Source organism: Rana temporaria, chromosome 4 (genome assembly GCF_905171775.1).
Source record: "Rana temporaria chromosome 4, aRanTem1.1, whole genome shotgun sequence".
Lineage (NCBI taxonomy): Eukaryota > Metazoa > Chordata > Amphibia > Anura > Ranidae > Rana > Rana temporaria.
The window spans coordinates 21,140,085-21,154,999 of record NC_053492.1 but is presented as its reverse complement, the minus strand read 5'-3'; the positions used below and the strand labels follow the sequence as shown (position 1 = coordinate 21,154,999).

At 46.1% G+C, this 14,915-nt stretch overlaps 1 protein-coding gene across 1 annotated transcript in view; it reads right to left on the bottom strand.

Moving 5' to 3' along the window:
- KIF13B (kinesin family member 13B) overlaps window positions 1-14,915 on the bottom strand; it is a 375,782-nt gene that overhangs the window by 99,794 nt on the left and 261,073 nt on the right. The window contains exons 25-28 of the mRNA XM_040348102.1: window positions 8,975-9,121; window positions 7,980-8,009; window positions 1,816-1,915; window positions 221-347 (exon numbers count right to left, since the gene is read on the bottom strand). Coding sequence (XP_040204036.1) covers window positions 221-347; window positions 1,816-1,915; window positions 7,980-8,009; window positions 8,975-9,121 — 404 coding nt within the window. The remainder of the gene's footprint in view (window positions 1-220; window positions 348-1,815; window positions 1,916-7,979; window positions 8,010-8,974; window positions 9,122-14,915) is intronic.

Below are 14,915 nucleotides of genomic sequence, written 5' to 3'. Positions count from 1 at the left end.
GGTAGAGGCGGCAGAGAAGGGGCACAGGGTGCTTACATAGGATGCATTAGAAGTGCCCTGGGTACTAATTGAACCTGTCCTGGTACTGCATGGAAGTCATGATGAAAGAAATGTAAACTAGCCTGTCAGCGAACTGGTGACATAACAGAAGGATGAAGCCTCCAGGAGGAAATGCAATAAAAGACAACAGTACCAAAAAACAGATCAACCCTGTGCTCACCAATTTGCTGGTGATCCGGGAATCCCGCTGCCGGCAGAAGGAACGAGGACGGAGTTCCTCTCTTCGGTCAAAGTCAGTCTCATCTCCAAGAGCTGCGCTTCTCGATCTGCATCATCTTCTGTCTTATCTGCACACAAGAACACAAGACTTCCTATAAAGTGTTATTAAACCCTTCATTTAATACATGACCTATAGCAGCAAACGTCTCCACTTGCAATGTTTGCAGGCCCGGTAATTACCTGTAATGTGCCTTAGTAATTTAACCACTTCTTTACCGGGCACTTTCCCCCCTTCCTGCCCAGGACAATTTTTAGCTTTCAGCGCTGTCGAAGTTTGAATGACAATTGCGCGGTCATGCTACACTGTACTCAAACTAAATTTTTATAATTTTCTTTCCACAAATAGAGCTTTCTTTTGGTGGTATTTGATCACCTCTGCGTTTTTTAGTTCTTGCGCTATAAATGAAAAAAGACCGACAATTTAAAGAAAAAAAAGCTGATGGGCACTGATAGGCGGTACTGAAGGGGAGCATTGATGAGGAGCTACTGACAGGCATTACTGAGTGGCACTTTGATGGGGCACTGACAGGCATTACTGAAAGGGCACCAATTGGCATTTTTTTGGGCACTGACAGGCATTTATTAGCGGACAGGCTAGCAGGTGTTGGGTACTGATTGGCACCTTTTGATGGTGGCTGTGCCGATAATCAATGTGCTGATTATCATCACAAACCCCCCCCCCCCCCCCGACAGGGAGAGACGCCGATCAGCTCTCCCTGTCAGCGAGACCCAAGGAAAGCTGTTTACCGACACTTCCTGGTTCACACGATGATCAGCTGTGATTGGTCACAGCTGATCACGTGGTGAGAAGCCTCTGTCACTTCACGGATTACAGTCTTGCCGGCTCTTCTTACTATTGTTACAGTGCTGATTGGCCCTGTGCTGATTTTCCCAAGAGAAAAAAAAAACTCTAGCAATACACACCAAACTGAGCATGTGTAGAGCGACTCCAAAGGCTCTGTCTTATCAGGAGATAGACTGGGGACAGTGGAAGAAAGGGGGGGGGATCAGAGAAGACAGGATCAAACAGCCTTTTTTACACAATACGCAGGATTAACTCCTGTAGGTGCCACAGTGAGTATAACAAGCATGCTTTACTGCATATACATGCTGATTTCATGGTTGTGGGTTTAGTAACACTTATGTAAAAAAACATTCCACCCCCGCCCCCCCCCCCTATACTTACCTGAGCCCAATCTTGATCCAGCGTTATGAGCCAAGGCTCTAAAGCCTCATTGCCTCCGAGACAGCAGCAGGAGCCATTGGGAGAATGAGTGGGGGGCAAAACTGAGTCCATTGACACACAGAGCGGCGCTTGGGAGCGAGCCCACACAAGTGCCCCCATAGCAAGCAGCTTGCTATGGGGGGAGGTGAGGAACCAGGTGCACCGGCGTGGGCTGAGATAGGGAGATGTGGGGCTGCTCTGTGCAAAATCATGCAACCCATCAATGCCATGCCATTGTCTCCCCACAGGTCGAGTGTTGCAATGCATTATACACAAGGCTGTGTTGTTCTGACAACAGATCACACAATCACCTGGCTTGCTGACGAGTTTCTGCAGCTGTTGGTCCAAATACTCCTGGCGCTTGGTGAGAGCGTTCAGCCATTTCCTCTTCAGTCTGTCCAGATCCCGGTCCTGAGAGAAGACAAATCACAATGCCTTCTGATTTACACATAAGCTTTAAGATGTGGAGTCCAATCAAAAACACTCCTTAAACTTGGGGCCCGTTCACCCTAAAACTTGGGGCCCGTTCACCCTAAAACTTGGGGCCCGTTCACCCTAAAACTTGGGGCCCGTTCACCCTAAAACTTGGGGCCCGTTCACCCTAAAACTTGGGGCCCATTCACCCTAAAACTTGGGGCCCATTCACCCTAAAACTTGGGGCCCATTCACCCTAAAACTTGGGGCCCATTCACCCTAAAACTTGGGGCCCATTCACCCTAAAACTTGGGGCCCATTCACCCTAAAACTTGGGGCCCATTCACCCTAAAACTTGGGGCCCATTCACCCTAAAACTTGGGGCCCATTCACCCTAAAACTTGGGGCCCATTCACCCTAAAACTTGGGGCCCATTCACCCTAAAACTTGGGGCCCATTCACCCTAAAACTTGGGGCCCATTCACCCTAAAACTTGGGGCCCATTCACCCTAAAACTTGGGGCCCATTCACCCTAAAACTTGGGGCCCATTCACCCTAAAACTTGGGGCCCATTCACCCTAAAACTTGGGGCCCATTCACCCTAAAACTTGGGGCCCATTCACCCTAAAACTTGGGGCCCATTCACCCTAAAACTTGGGGCCCATTCACCCTAAAACTTGGGGCCCATTCACCCTAAAACTTGGGGCCCATTCACCCTAAAACTTGGGGCCCATTCACCCTAAAACTTGGGGCCCATTCACCCTAAAACTTGGGGCCCATTCATCCTAAAACTTGGGGCCCATTCATCCTAAAACTTGGGGCCCATTCACCCTAAAACTTGGGGCCCATTCACCCTAAAACTTGGGGCCCATTCACCCTAAAACTTGGGGCCCATTCATCCTAAAACTTGGGGCCCATTCATCCTAAAACTTGGGGCCCATTCATCCTAAAACTTGGGGCCCATTCATCCTAAAACTTGGGGCCCATTCACATGACTGACATTCTAAGGCAGCTCCTTCATTTTGAATGGCCAGATAACACATGCAATGCACCTAGACCATTTCTTCCTGAATGCAGCACACCGCAACATGCAGATGTGCACTTTGGCGCCCTCCACAGGTGCATTAAGAAATATCATATATAATATTCCATAGTTATCTGTAGACACCCCCATGGCTTTTCTGATTCCCAATTCCCCCAATTATTACCCTAGCCCCCCCCCCCCCTTTTCTCACATCTCCTTTCTTGCTTCCTTCACCCTTCCATACCCATTTCTGTCTTAAAGGAGAAGCATTAGTAATTTCCTCCTGTGACCTGTATTCAGCCGACAGCGGGCTAAAGACAGCTGTTGGCTGATGTCACTGAGCCTGGTTCAGACTCTGATGTAGACATGCAGAATGACAAAATTTGTTTAGTCATTTACACAAAAATGTGTTTAGTTAAATCCGTTTTTCGATCAATTCAGAATAGTTTTCGAATTCAAATAGCTTTCCAATTTCCAAAGAGAATAAAATACAATAGAAAATAAAGGAATAGAATAATAATAAAAAATAGAATAGAATAGAATAGAATTTAACAGACAATTAAAACAGAATATAATAGAGTAAAAAATAACAAAATAGGAAATAAAATCACAGAATAGAAAAAATAGAATTAAATAGAAAAATTATAACCATATTCTGAAATTCGGGAAATGGTTATACTCTTTATATTCTATTGTTTTTTTTAGTTATATTATTTTTCAATTTGTTTATTCTTTATTCTTTTCTATGCTATTCAAATTCCATTCTATTTTAAATTTGAATATTCTAAATATGGTTATATTCTATTTAGTTCAAATTAAAATTGATTCAATTAGAATTTTGGAAAATGGTTATATTCTTTCTATTCTATTGTTTTTTTAAATTCTGTTCTATTCTATTAGTCTATTCAATTATATTATATTTTCTGATCTATTCTTTTCTTATGTATTCGAATTCAAATGTATTCTATTTACAATTCGAATTTCAGAAGATAGTTATATTCCAAGTTATTCTATTCCATTTGTTTTTATTATATTCTAGTCTATTCTGTTCTTTTATTTTCTATAATATTTTTTTCTGTTTTACTGTTCTTTTATTTTCTGCTATATTCTTTTCTATGCCATCTTTTTTTCTATTCCTTTATTTTCTATTATATTTTTATATTATATACTTTGGAAATTGGAAAACTTTTTGGAATTCAAAAACAATTATATTTCGTTATTTCGGATTAGTTTAAATTTAGTACTATTGTAATTTGGAAATTCGGATACATCCGAATTTCTGAAAAACAAAAATTTGTCAGAATTTCAATTCGGAACAAAAACAAACCACACATGTCTACTCTGGAGAAATCTCGACTTTAAGGTCAGGATCCACCCAGATGCCTGACTGGCAGCTGGTTTAGCCTATCAGTATTCTGTGGAGAGCCTGAGCCAGCCGCTTCCGCCCCCTACACAGCCCGGGGGTCCATTGAGCACTGAAAGGGTACAGTAGCGAGCCAGTGACCGACAGTGACCACTTTCTGTCTGCGAAAAACAGGACTGAGCAATGTGACCACTCAGGCCTCAATCTTACAGCCAGCGGTGGACAGATGCAGCATCAGATCAATTCTGCATCCACCTAGGCGAGTATAAAGGTTCATTTTTTTCCCAATTCCCATATTTCTCTCTTAAACCTTTCACTCACTTCTCTTCCACTATTGCTTTTGTTCTTCTTAACCCATAATACATATAAAACGACAGTGGTGCCCATAGTCCTGCATGCTATCAATACCTAGATTTATCCCATGATGACCATTAGAAACCTGCTTTCTATGCCACCTCTATACACCAATATACAAAATGTATCAGCTGATAGAACACCTTGCAACATGTGGATTGGGGTGCCATATACCTCATTCAGAATAAATGGAACTGCTGCACAATGCGCATATACTCATGCATTAAAGCCCACCTCCGGGCAAAAAAGAAAAGTTTTCCCATGCAGTGGGGCTGTGCCTGCACTGCATGGGTTAACTGCTAGTTTTTGTCTAGGGCAGTGGTCTCCGAACTGTGACCCGGGGGCCAGATGCGGCCCGCTGCTTGCCTTTATACAGCACTTGAGGCATTATTCCTGCCTTTGACACCATCAATGAGGCATGATTCTTGCCACTGGTAACAATAGGGCACTATTCCTACCACTGACACCAATAGCACACTATTCCTACCACTAAAACCAACAATAGGGCACTATTCCTACCACCGACAATAGGGCACTATTCCTACAACTGACACCAATAGCACACTATTCCTACCACTGACACCAATAGCACACTATTCCTACCACTGACACCAATAGCACACTATTCCTACCACTGACACCAATAGGACACTATCCCTACCACCGACACCAATAGGACACTATCCCTACCACCGACACCAATAGGACACTATCCCTACCACCGACACCAATAGGGCACTATTCCTACCACCGACACCAATAGGGCACTATTCCTACCACCGACACCAATAGGGCACTATTCCTACCACCGACACCAATAGGGCACTATTCCTACCACCGACACCAATAGGGCACTATTCCTACCACAGACACCAATAGGGCACTATTCCTACCACCGACACCAATAGGGCACTATTCCTACCACCGACACCAATAGGGCACTATTCCTACCACTGACACCAATAGGGCACTATTCCTACCATCGACACCAATAGGGCACTATTCCTACCACTGACACCAATAGGGCACTATTCCTACCACCGACACCAACAATAGGGCACTATTCCTACCACCGACACCAATACGGCACTATTCCTACCACCGACACCAATAGGGCACTATTCCTACCACCGACACCAATAGGGCACTATTCCTACCACCGACACCAATAGGGCACTATTCCTACCACCGACACCAATAGGGCACTATTCCTACCATCGACACCAATAGGACACTATTCCTACCATCGACACCAATAGGACACTATTCCTACCATCGACACCAATAGGGCACTATTCCTACCATCGACACCAATAGGGCACTGTTCCTACCACTGAAAACAACAATAGGGCACTATTTCTACCACTGAAACCAACAATAGGGCACTATTCCTACCACTGAAACCAACAATAGGGCACTATTCCTACCATCGGCACCAATAGGGCACTATTCCTACCATTGACAACGATAGGGCACTATTCCTACCACTGAAACCAACAATAGGGCACTATTCCTACCACTGAAACCCACAATAGGGCACTATTCCTACCACTGAAACCCACAATAGGGCACTATTCCTACCACGGAAACCAACAATAGGGCACTATTCCTACCACGGAAACCAACAATAGGGCACTATTCCTACCACGGAAACCAACAATAGGGCACTATTCCTAACACTGACACCAATAGGGCACTATTCCTATCACTGACACCAACAATAGGATACTATTCCTACCATCGACACCAATAGGGCACTATTCCTACCATCGACACCAATAGGGCACTATTCCTACCATCGACACCAATAGGGCACTATTCCTACCATCGACACCAATAGGGCACTATTCCTACCATCGACACCAATAGGGCACTATTCCTACCATCGACACCAATAGGGCACTATTCCTACCATTGACACCAATAGGGCACTATTCCTACCACTGAAACCAACAATAGGGCACTATTCCTACCATCGACACCACCAATAGGGCACTATTCCTACCATCGACACCACCAATAGGGCACTATTCCTACCATCGACACCACCAATAGGGCACTATTCCTACCATCGACACCAATAGGACACTATTCCTACCATCGACACCAATAGGACACTATTCCTACCACTGACACCAAAAATAGCACACTATTCCTACCACTGACACCAAAAATAGCACACTATTCCTACCACTGACACCAAAAATAGCACACTATTCCTACCACTGACACCAATAGGACACTATTCCTTCTACTGACACCAATAGGACACTATTCCTCCCACTGGGCACAATCCGGGCCCCCCATAGTCTGAACGACAGTAAACTGGCCCTTTGTTTTGAAAGTGTGGAGACCCTTGGTCTAAGAGATTGGAAAACATAGATGTACCTACCTAATTCTCTGATCCTCCCAGTACAAGACCTGCTCCTGTGGCTCCTGCCACCTGCCGCAGTCTTGTGCAGTGGACTGTTCCTGACGTCATCACGCCCATAGACCTGCTCTAAACGTAAGGATGTCAGGAACTGTCCATTGCTGAATCACGGGGAAGGCCAACTACCGGCGGAGCAGAAGATCAGGTGAATATACAGCTTTCTTCTCTCTCCAGGACACAACAAGAAGTTGACCAATGCAGTGTGGGCACAGCTTGCCTGCCTGGGAATTTTTTTGCCCAGAACTAAGCTTTAACGTGTTTTGTAGTAATGTGTGGTATATTGCACTTGACTGCAACACACAAGTGTAAATAGGTCCTCAAAGAAGGACCCTTCTCAAGACCCATGTCGAGACCCTTCTCAAGACCCTTCTCAAGACCCATTCTGCATAAAAAAATGCCACGTGGAATTCAGCTTTAACAATCTAAAAAATAGAGCAAAAGCTCTTCAAACGCATGCTTTATTACAGGGGGAAAAAAAAATAAGAGATTTTCTTTTTAATCTAATAATTGAATTGTGTGAAGCTTCAGCTTTGAAATAAATCGTTGTTTTACTAGACTGAAGATCTGCCTTTTGTCGGAGGTCTTGCCATGCTGTGCTGGCTGCAGGATGAAGACACAGGGGAGACCGTCAGGAGCAGGGCAGGCGAGATGTGCTGACTGCTGGCTATAAAGTGTTCCATATAATAGCTGTCCTAAAATCTGTATATAAAGGGGAATGACATAAAACAGGGGTGCGGCTGGGCCAAGATTTCAAACCGCACCAGATCAAACTAGACAAGGTTATCGCAAAGTTGCCAAAAAAATTAAAAATGGGCTCAATCTTTTACATCGGCTTTTGAGATCTTCTTCATATATTTTTTTTCACACTTAATACATATTTTTTTATTACCTGGTAGCTGTCAACATCCTCTCCACTGTCCTGTAACACAGAAAATATATATCAGAAATAAAATAGTACTTTTAAGTGTGCGTGACGTCAACATTTTTATTTAGTCTTTAGTTTATTCAAGTCCTTACAGCTGGGGACTAGAAGGTTAATTTGTAGCACAAGTAGACAAACAATCCACAACTGAGGACCATGAATAGACTGCGGCACATGAATAAGGCTCTACAAGTACATAGGCTCCGACCATAGGAGAATAGCTGGCCCCCTGATGATGCAGAGGTGCTAAAGCACGTCATCAGGGGAGCCAGCTGCAATTACCTGTAAAAGACAGCTGGCCCCCTGATTATGTACAAGCGTCACAGCATGTCGTCAGGGAGCCAGCTGCAAGTACCTGCAAAAGACAACTGACAGGCACCACATCACTTTAGGGAAGCCAGGTGCAAATATCTGTGAAATACATCTGGCTCACTGATGATGCATTGGTGCCACAGCCGGTCATCAGGGGAGCCAGGTGCAAGTAAAATACAGCTGGCACCCTGATCATGCACATTGTGAGCCACGTTCTACCAGGAACGTGCGCGATAGGAATATTGATCAGACTGATGATGCACAGGCGCTGCAGCACATCATCAGGGGAGTCAGCTGCAAGTACCTGTCAAAAACAGCTGGCCCCCTGTGTTCAATCTAGGATGAATTTATCTGCATTGCAAACTATGGAAATTATTTGGGTGTAAAGAAGTCACCAGTCCATAATACAGACACCCTGCATAAAAACTACTGGAAAAATACAAGATTAAGCTGCCTATGCATTCATCTCAATGGATCTAGCAGAACACAGACCTTCCCCTTTGGCAGCCAACACATGACCAATACCATAGCACCAGTTACTTGACTGTGAGGGGATTACGAAGAGATGTTGTTGAGCTTTCACAGAGACAAATGTTACATATGAAAATCCTGCGAAAGGGACTGATAGGGGGCTCAGGCACTGCACTCACCTGGTGTGTATCTTGAGACTTTCCCGATTTTGTATGGACAATTTTAACGCAGCCCACCGACACCGACAAAATAGATTCTTCTATTAGAGGCAATGTTCCAGAGTCTTGCACAGAGCGCACCCCCACCTGAAGACGTCGTGACTGCCCCTATGGCAAAGAAGAGGATTGATTGGTTTGCATCTCAAATAACCCCCAAATAAAAAATCAATGCAGCATTATATATGGAACCTAGTAAAACAAAAACATTCAGTACAACTCAACAAAACGTGAACATTTCCGCATGTGTTATTCCTTTACAAACTCGGCAAATACAGAAAAATACCTGCCGATCTGCCAGAAATCCAGTGATCTCCTACCTTCCCGTCTGAGGTAAGACCACAGCACCTTTTCTACTCTGGAATCCCAAGCAGCATTGTCAGCCATGCCTTCTGGACTACAGAACTCCGCCCATCTCTGTTCCTCTCCACACATGCATACATTGCTTTGTTTCCTAGCAAACCAATGCTCCTGCACAATCACTGGGTGCAGAGAAAGGGCTCTATGGAGATGTAGTTCTGGGAGCATGCCATTGTCAATCAATAAGCTCCTAAGCAGTGGCTCTTGGAAATATTTGACAACCCTGGTGGTGATGTCACAGGGAGTGATAAAAGTTGTTTTTCACTACAGGAATAAGAAAAAAAGAATGTTGGGACATGCTTTTCAATGAGTGAGGGAGCAACCTGAGTCATGCCTATAATAATCTTTTAGGTGGCTGGAGCTTATGGAATACTCACAAGCAATGGTACTCGCAAGGATCCCTGCCAGGACCTCTGATGGTACGCGCAAGGTTTCCTGCCAGGACCTCTGATGGTACTCACAAGGATCCCTGCCAGGACCTCTGATGGTACGCGCAAGGTTTCCTGCCAGGACTTCCAATAGTACTCGCAAGGATCCCTGCCAGGACTTCCAATAGTACACGCAAGGATCCCTGCCAGGACTTCCAACTCTGGTGATGATGTCACAGGGAGTAATAAAAGTAGTTTTTCACTACAGGAACAAGTAAAAAAAGAATGTTGGGACATGATTTTCAGTGGGTGAGGGAGGCTTAGGGGGGTCAACCCGAGTCATGCCTATAATAATCTTTTAGGTGGCTGGAGCATATGGAATACTCACAAGTAATGGTACTCGCATAGATCCCTGCCAGGACTTCCAATGGTACTTGCAAGGATCCCTGCCAGGATTCCAGTGGTACTCTCAAGGATCCCCGACAGGACCTCCGATGGTACCTCACAAGGATCTCTGCCAGGACCTCCGATGGTACCTCACAAGGATCTCTGCCAGGACCTCCGATGGTACCTCACAAGGATCTCTGCCAGGACCTCCGATGGTACCTCACAAGGATCTCTGCCAGGACCTCCGATGGTACCTCACAAGGATCTCTGCCAGGACCTCCGATGGTACCTCACAAGGATCTCTGCCAGGACCTCCGATGGTACCTCACAAGGATCTCTGCCAGGACCTCCGATGGTACCTCACAAGGATCTCTGCCAGGACCTCCGATGGTACCTCACAAGGATCTCTGCCAGGACCTCCGATGGTACCTCACAAGGATCTCTGCCAGGACCTCCGATGGTACCTCACAAGGATCTCTGCCAGGACCTCCGATGGTACCTCACAAGGATCTCTGCCAGGACCTCCGATGGTACCTCACAAGGATCTCTGCCAGGACCTCCGATGGTACCTCACAAGGATCTCTGCCAGGACATCCGATGGTACCTCACAAGGATCTCTGCCAGGACTTCCAATGGTACCTCACAAGGATCTCTGCCAGGACATCCGATGGTGCCTCACAAGAATCCCTACCAGGACTTCCAATGGTACCCGCAAGGATCCCTGCCAGGACTTCCAATGGTTCCCGCAAGGATCCCTGCCAGGACTTCCAATGGTTCCCGCAAGGATCCCTGCCAGGACTTCCAATGGTTCCCGCAAGGATCCCTGCCAGGACTTCCAATGGTTCCCGCAAGGATCCCTGCCAGGACTTCCAATGGTTCCCGCAAGGATCCCTGCCAGGACTTCCAATGGTTCCCGCAAGGATCCCTGCCAGGACTTCCAATGGTTCCCGCAAGGATCCCTGCCAGGACTTCCAATGGTTCCCGCAAGGATCCCTGCCAGGACTTCCAATGGTTCCCGCAAGGATCCCTGCCAGGACTTCCAATGGTACCCCTAAATCCTCCACAAGCACTGGGTGCATGGAAAAGGGCTCTATAGAGATGAAGTTCTGGGAGCATGCGCTTTCAATAATAAATAAGCTCCCAAGCAGTGGCACCTGGAAATATTTGACAACCCTGGCGATGATGTCACAGGGAGTAATAAAAGTTATTTATCACTACTGGAACAAGAAAAAAAAAAAAAAAAAATGCAGAGATATGCTTTTCAATGGGTGAGGGGGGCTTAGGGAATCATGCCTATATAAATCTTTTAAGTGACATATGAAATGGAATTTAGGGTAGTAGTTGAAAAAGTCTCACCATAACCATTTTCTGAGCCTCCAGTCCCCCAGCTATCTTTGTACCCAGGACCAGGATATGGTGCATGTAGCACTTTGTATCATTTGGATTTGTGCTATGAATACGGAGCTAGCATACATCAGCATTTTGCCCCCCTACCTCCTCAAATTAAGGGGGTTCCACGAAAAAGACGACACAATGCTGGGCAGGATGTTTAGTGTTTACAGCACAGATATTGCGGCCACAACTGCCTTTTTGCTCAACTGTTGGCACAGAAATCGAACATACTGTGATTTGGAGGAGGACATGCATTGGAGCTGTTGAGACCAGGAAGCTGGTCCTGCTGGCTGATGCGCAGACTCTGCCTATGGCGCAAACAGTCCCCCGACAAGGGATAGCATTAAAGGTTTTGTGTACACTCCACCCTCATACTGAAATCAGATGCTCCGAGATTAAACAAATTAAATCTCTGTACAAATTAAATTTCATGGCGGGCCAGCATTATGTTTGCCCTCAAAGTGCCGGTTGTATCTATAAGACTATACAAATGTATCTACTCTTTATCAAATTAAATGATTGCCTTTGCATTCGAATATAATTGATTTTAGTAATAACTTAAAGTGGTTGTAAAGTCAGAGGGCCATATTCTGAGTAGAGTTACGACGGTGTATCTCAGGAAACTCCGTCGTATCTCTCTTTTTTGACCCGCGTATCTATGCGAGTGATTCTTAGAATCATTTTCGCATAGATACGCTGAAGATCCGACATGTGTAAGTCACTTACACTGTCGGATCTTAAATGTAATTCGCCGCCGGCCGCTAAATGGCGTTTACGTTCAGGTCTCATTTGTTTATGCAAATTAGCCTGATAGGCCGATTCCCGAACAAATTTGCGTCGCGTAACCGTCGCTTACGTCGTTTGCGTAAGGTTACCCCTGCTATATGAGGGGTAACCTTACGCCAGTCCCACGTATGCCATGTTAAGTATGGCGTCGGGTCCGCGTCGTGTTTTCCCATCGGGTACGTCGTTTTCCTAAGTCGTTCTTGAATACGACTTTACGTCAATGACGCACACGTCGGCGTCATTGACGTTTTCCGCCGAGAACTGGAGCATGTGCACTGGGCTATTTTTAGCCCGGCACATGCGCAGTTCGATCGAAACGGGGGCGCGCTTAATTTAAATATAAGCCGCCCCCTTTGAAATACATGGGGATACGCCGGGCCTTTTACACTACGCCTCCGCAAACTACGGAGCAAGTGCTTGAGGAATACGGCACTTGCTCCAGTAAGTTGCGGCGGCGTATTGTAAATAGCTTACGCGAGGCCGCCGCAGATTATTGGAGAATCTGGGCCAGAGTTTTTTTTTTATCTTAATGCATTAAGATAAAAAACCTTCTGTGTGCAGCAGGCCCCCTTAGCCCCCCTAATACTTACCTGAGCTCCATCTCTATCCACCAATGTCCACAAGTGTCACGGCTGTCCGGGACTCTCCCTCCTGATTGGCTGAGACACAGCAGCAGTGCCATTGGCTCCCGCTGCTTTCAAATTCAGCTAGCCAATCAGGAGAGAAAGGGGGTAAGGCCAAACCGCGGCTCAGTGTCTGAATGGACACGGGGAGCTGCAGCTTGGCTCGGGTGCCTCCCATAGCAAGCGGCTTGCTGTGGGGGCACTCAACGGGAGGGAGGGGCCAGGAGAGCTGAAGAGGGACCTGAAAAGAGGATTGGGGCTGACATGATTGTTATTTTTAAAGAAGAAGAAAACAAGACTTAAAGTGGAGTTTCCAACACAAATTTTTTTTTTCATGATTGTGCTCATTAGACCTAAAAAAGAAAAAACATTTTTTTTTACTCATCTGGAAATGCCTGTTGCCATGCAGTCCCACGAAATCTGCCTTTGGAATCACCTAGGATCCTGACATCATCTCCCTCTAATGCTCCTGGGAAATGTGTGTCATCATTTCCCAGGATGCAGTGCGCTACCCAATTATCACTCCCCATCCAAGACTTCCAGGAAGTAAGTGCTTGTGGGCTTCACAAAGCCCACAAGCAAAATGACAACCGTGTGGATATAGTTTTATAAACTATCTTTTTTGAATATCTATGCGGAGCGGCGGCGGATTGTAAAATAGTAAGTGACCAGATTTATATATTATAAAAATGCAGGATGAAAGGACATACATTTAAAAAATGCTAATTGTGGTTGGAACCTCCGCTTTAAGTATTACTAAGATTTAAAGCGGGGGTTCGCCCTGTTAAAAAAAAAAAAAAAAGTTTTTTTTTATTAGACAATTAAATTCGGCATCGTAGCGCGAGCTACGGTATGCCGGTCTTACATTTTTTATGCCCGTACTCACCGTGCTATCGTTGATTGAAGATTCCGGGGAATGGGCGTTCCTATGGTGAGAGAAGGTGATTGACGGCCGGCCCTGGCACGTCACGCTTCTCCGGAAATAGCCGAAATAGGCTTGGCTATTCACGGCGCCTGCGCATAGCCTGTGCGCAGGCGCTGTGAATAGCCGAGACCTACTCCGGCTGTCTTCGGGGAGCGTGACGTGCCAGAGCCGGCCGTCAATCATCCTCCCTCTCCATAGGCACGCCCATTCCCCGCGGGAGTCAGAATCTTCAATCAACAATAGCACAGTGAGTACGGGGATTAAAAATTTAAGACCGGCATACCGTAGCTCGCGCTACGATGCCGAAAGTAATGGAATAATGGGGTGAAGGAGGGTGAACTACCGCTTTAAGCTGTGAGGGGCAGATGGAGATCAGCACGGAGCCCACTTACACTCCTGTGGCAGATAATGCAAGCCTTAAAAGCAGTGGCCCAGATTCAGGTAGAATATTTGCGCGGGCACAGGGCAACGATTTTGCCCTGCGCCCACGCAAATATTTTGCGCTGCCCTCGATTCACGGAGCTCCGTCGGGAAACTTTCCCAACGTGCATTGCGGCAAATGACGTCGCAAGGACGTAATTTGCTTCAAAGTGAACGTGAATGGCGTCCAGCGCCATTCACGCATCACTTACGCAAACGCCGTGAAATTCAAATTTCACGGCGCGGGAGCGGCGGCTATACTTTAGCATTGGCTGCCCCTGCTATTAGAAAGGGCAGCCTTGCGCTAAAGTTGCCGTACGGAAACTCCGTACCTGGCTTGCGCGGGGCCCGCGCAAGTTTGTGAATCAGTTGGTAGTATGCAATTTGCATACTACACGCTGATCACAATGGGAGCGCCCCCTAGCGGCACACGCAAGAATGCAGCCTAAAATCTGCGAGGCATAAGAGCCTTATGCCGCGCAGATTTTAGGCTGCAGTCGGAGTAACGAGGTTCCTGAATCAGGAGCACTCGTTACACCGGAGCAAGTAAGCAATTGCGCCGTGTAACTTATGGTTACACGGGCGCAATTGCTTCTTAAATCTGGGCCACTGTTGTACACCACTGGTATCATCCACTAGAAACA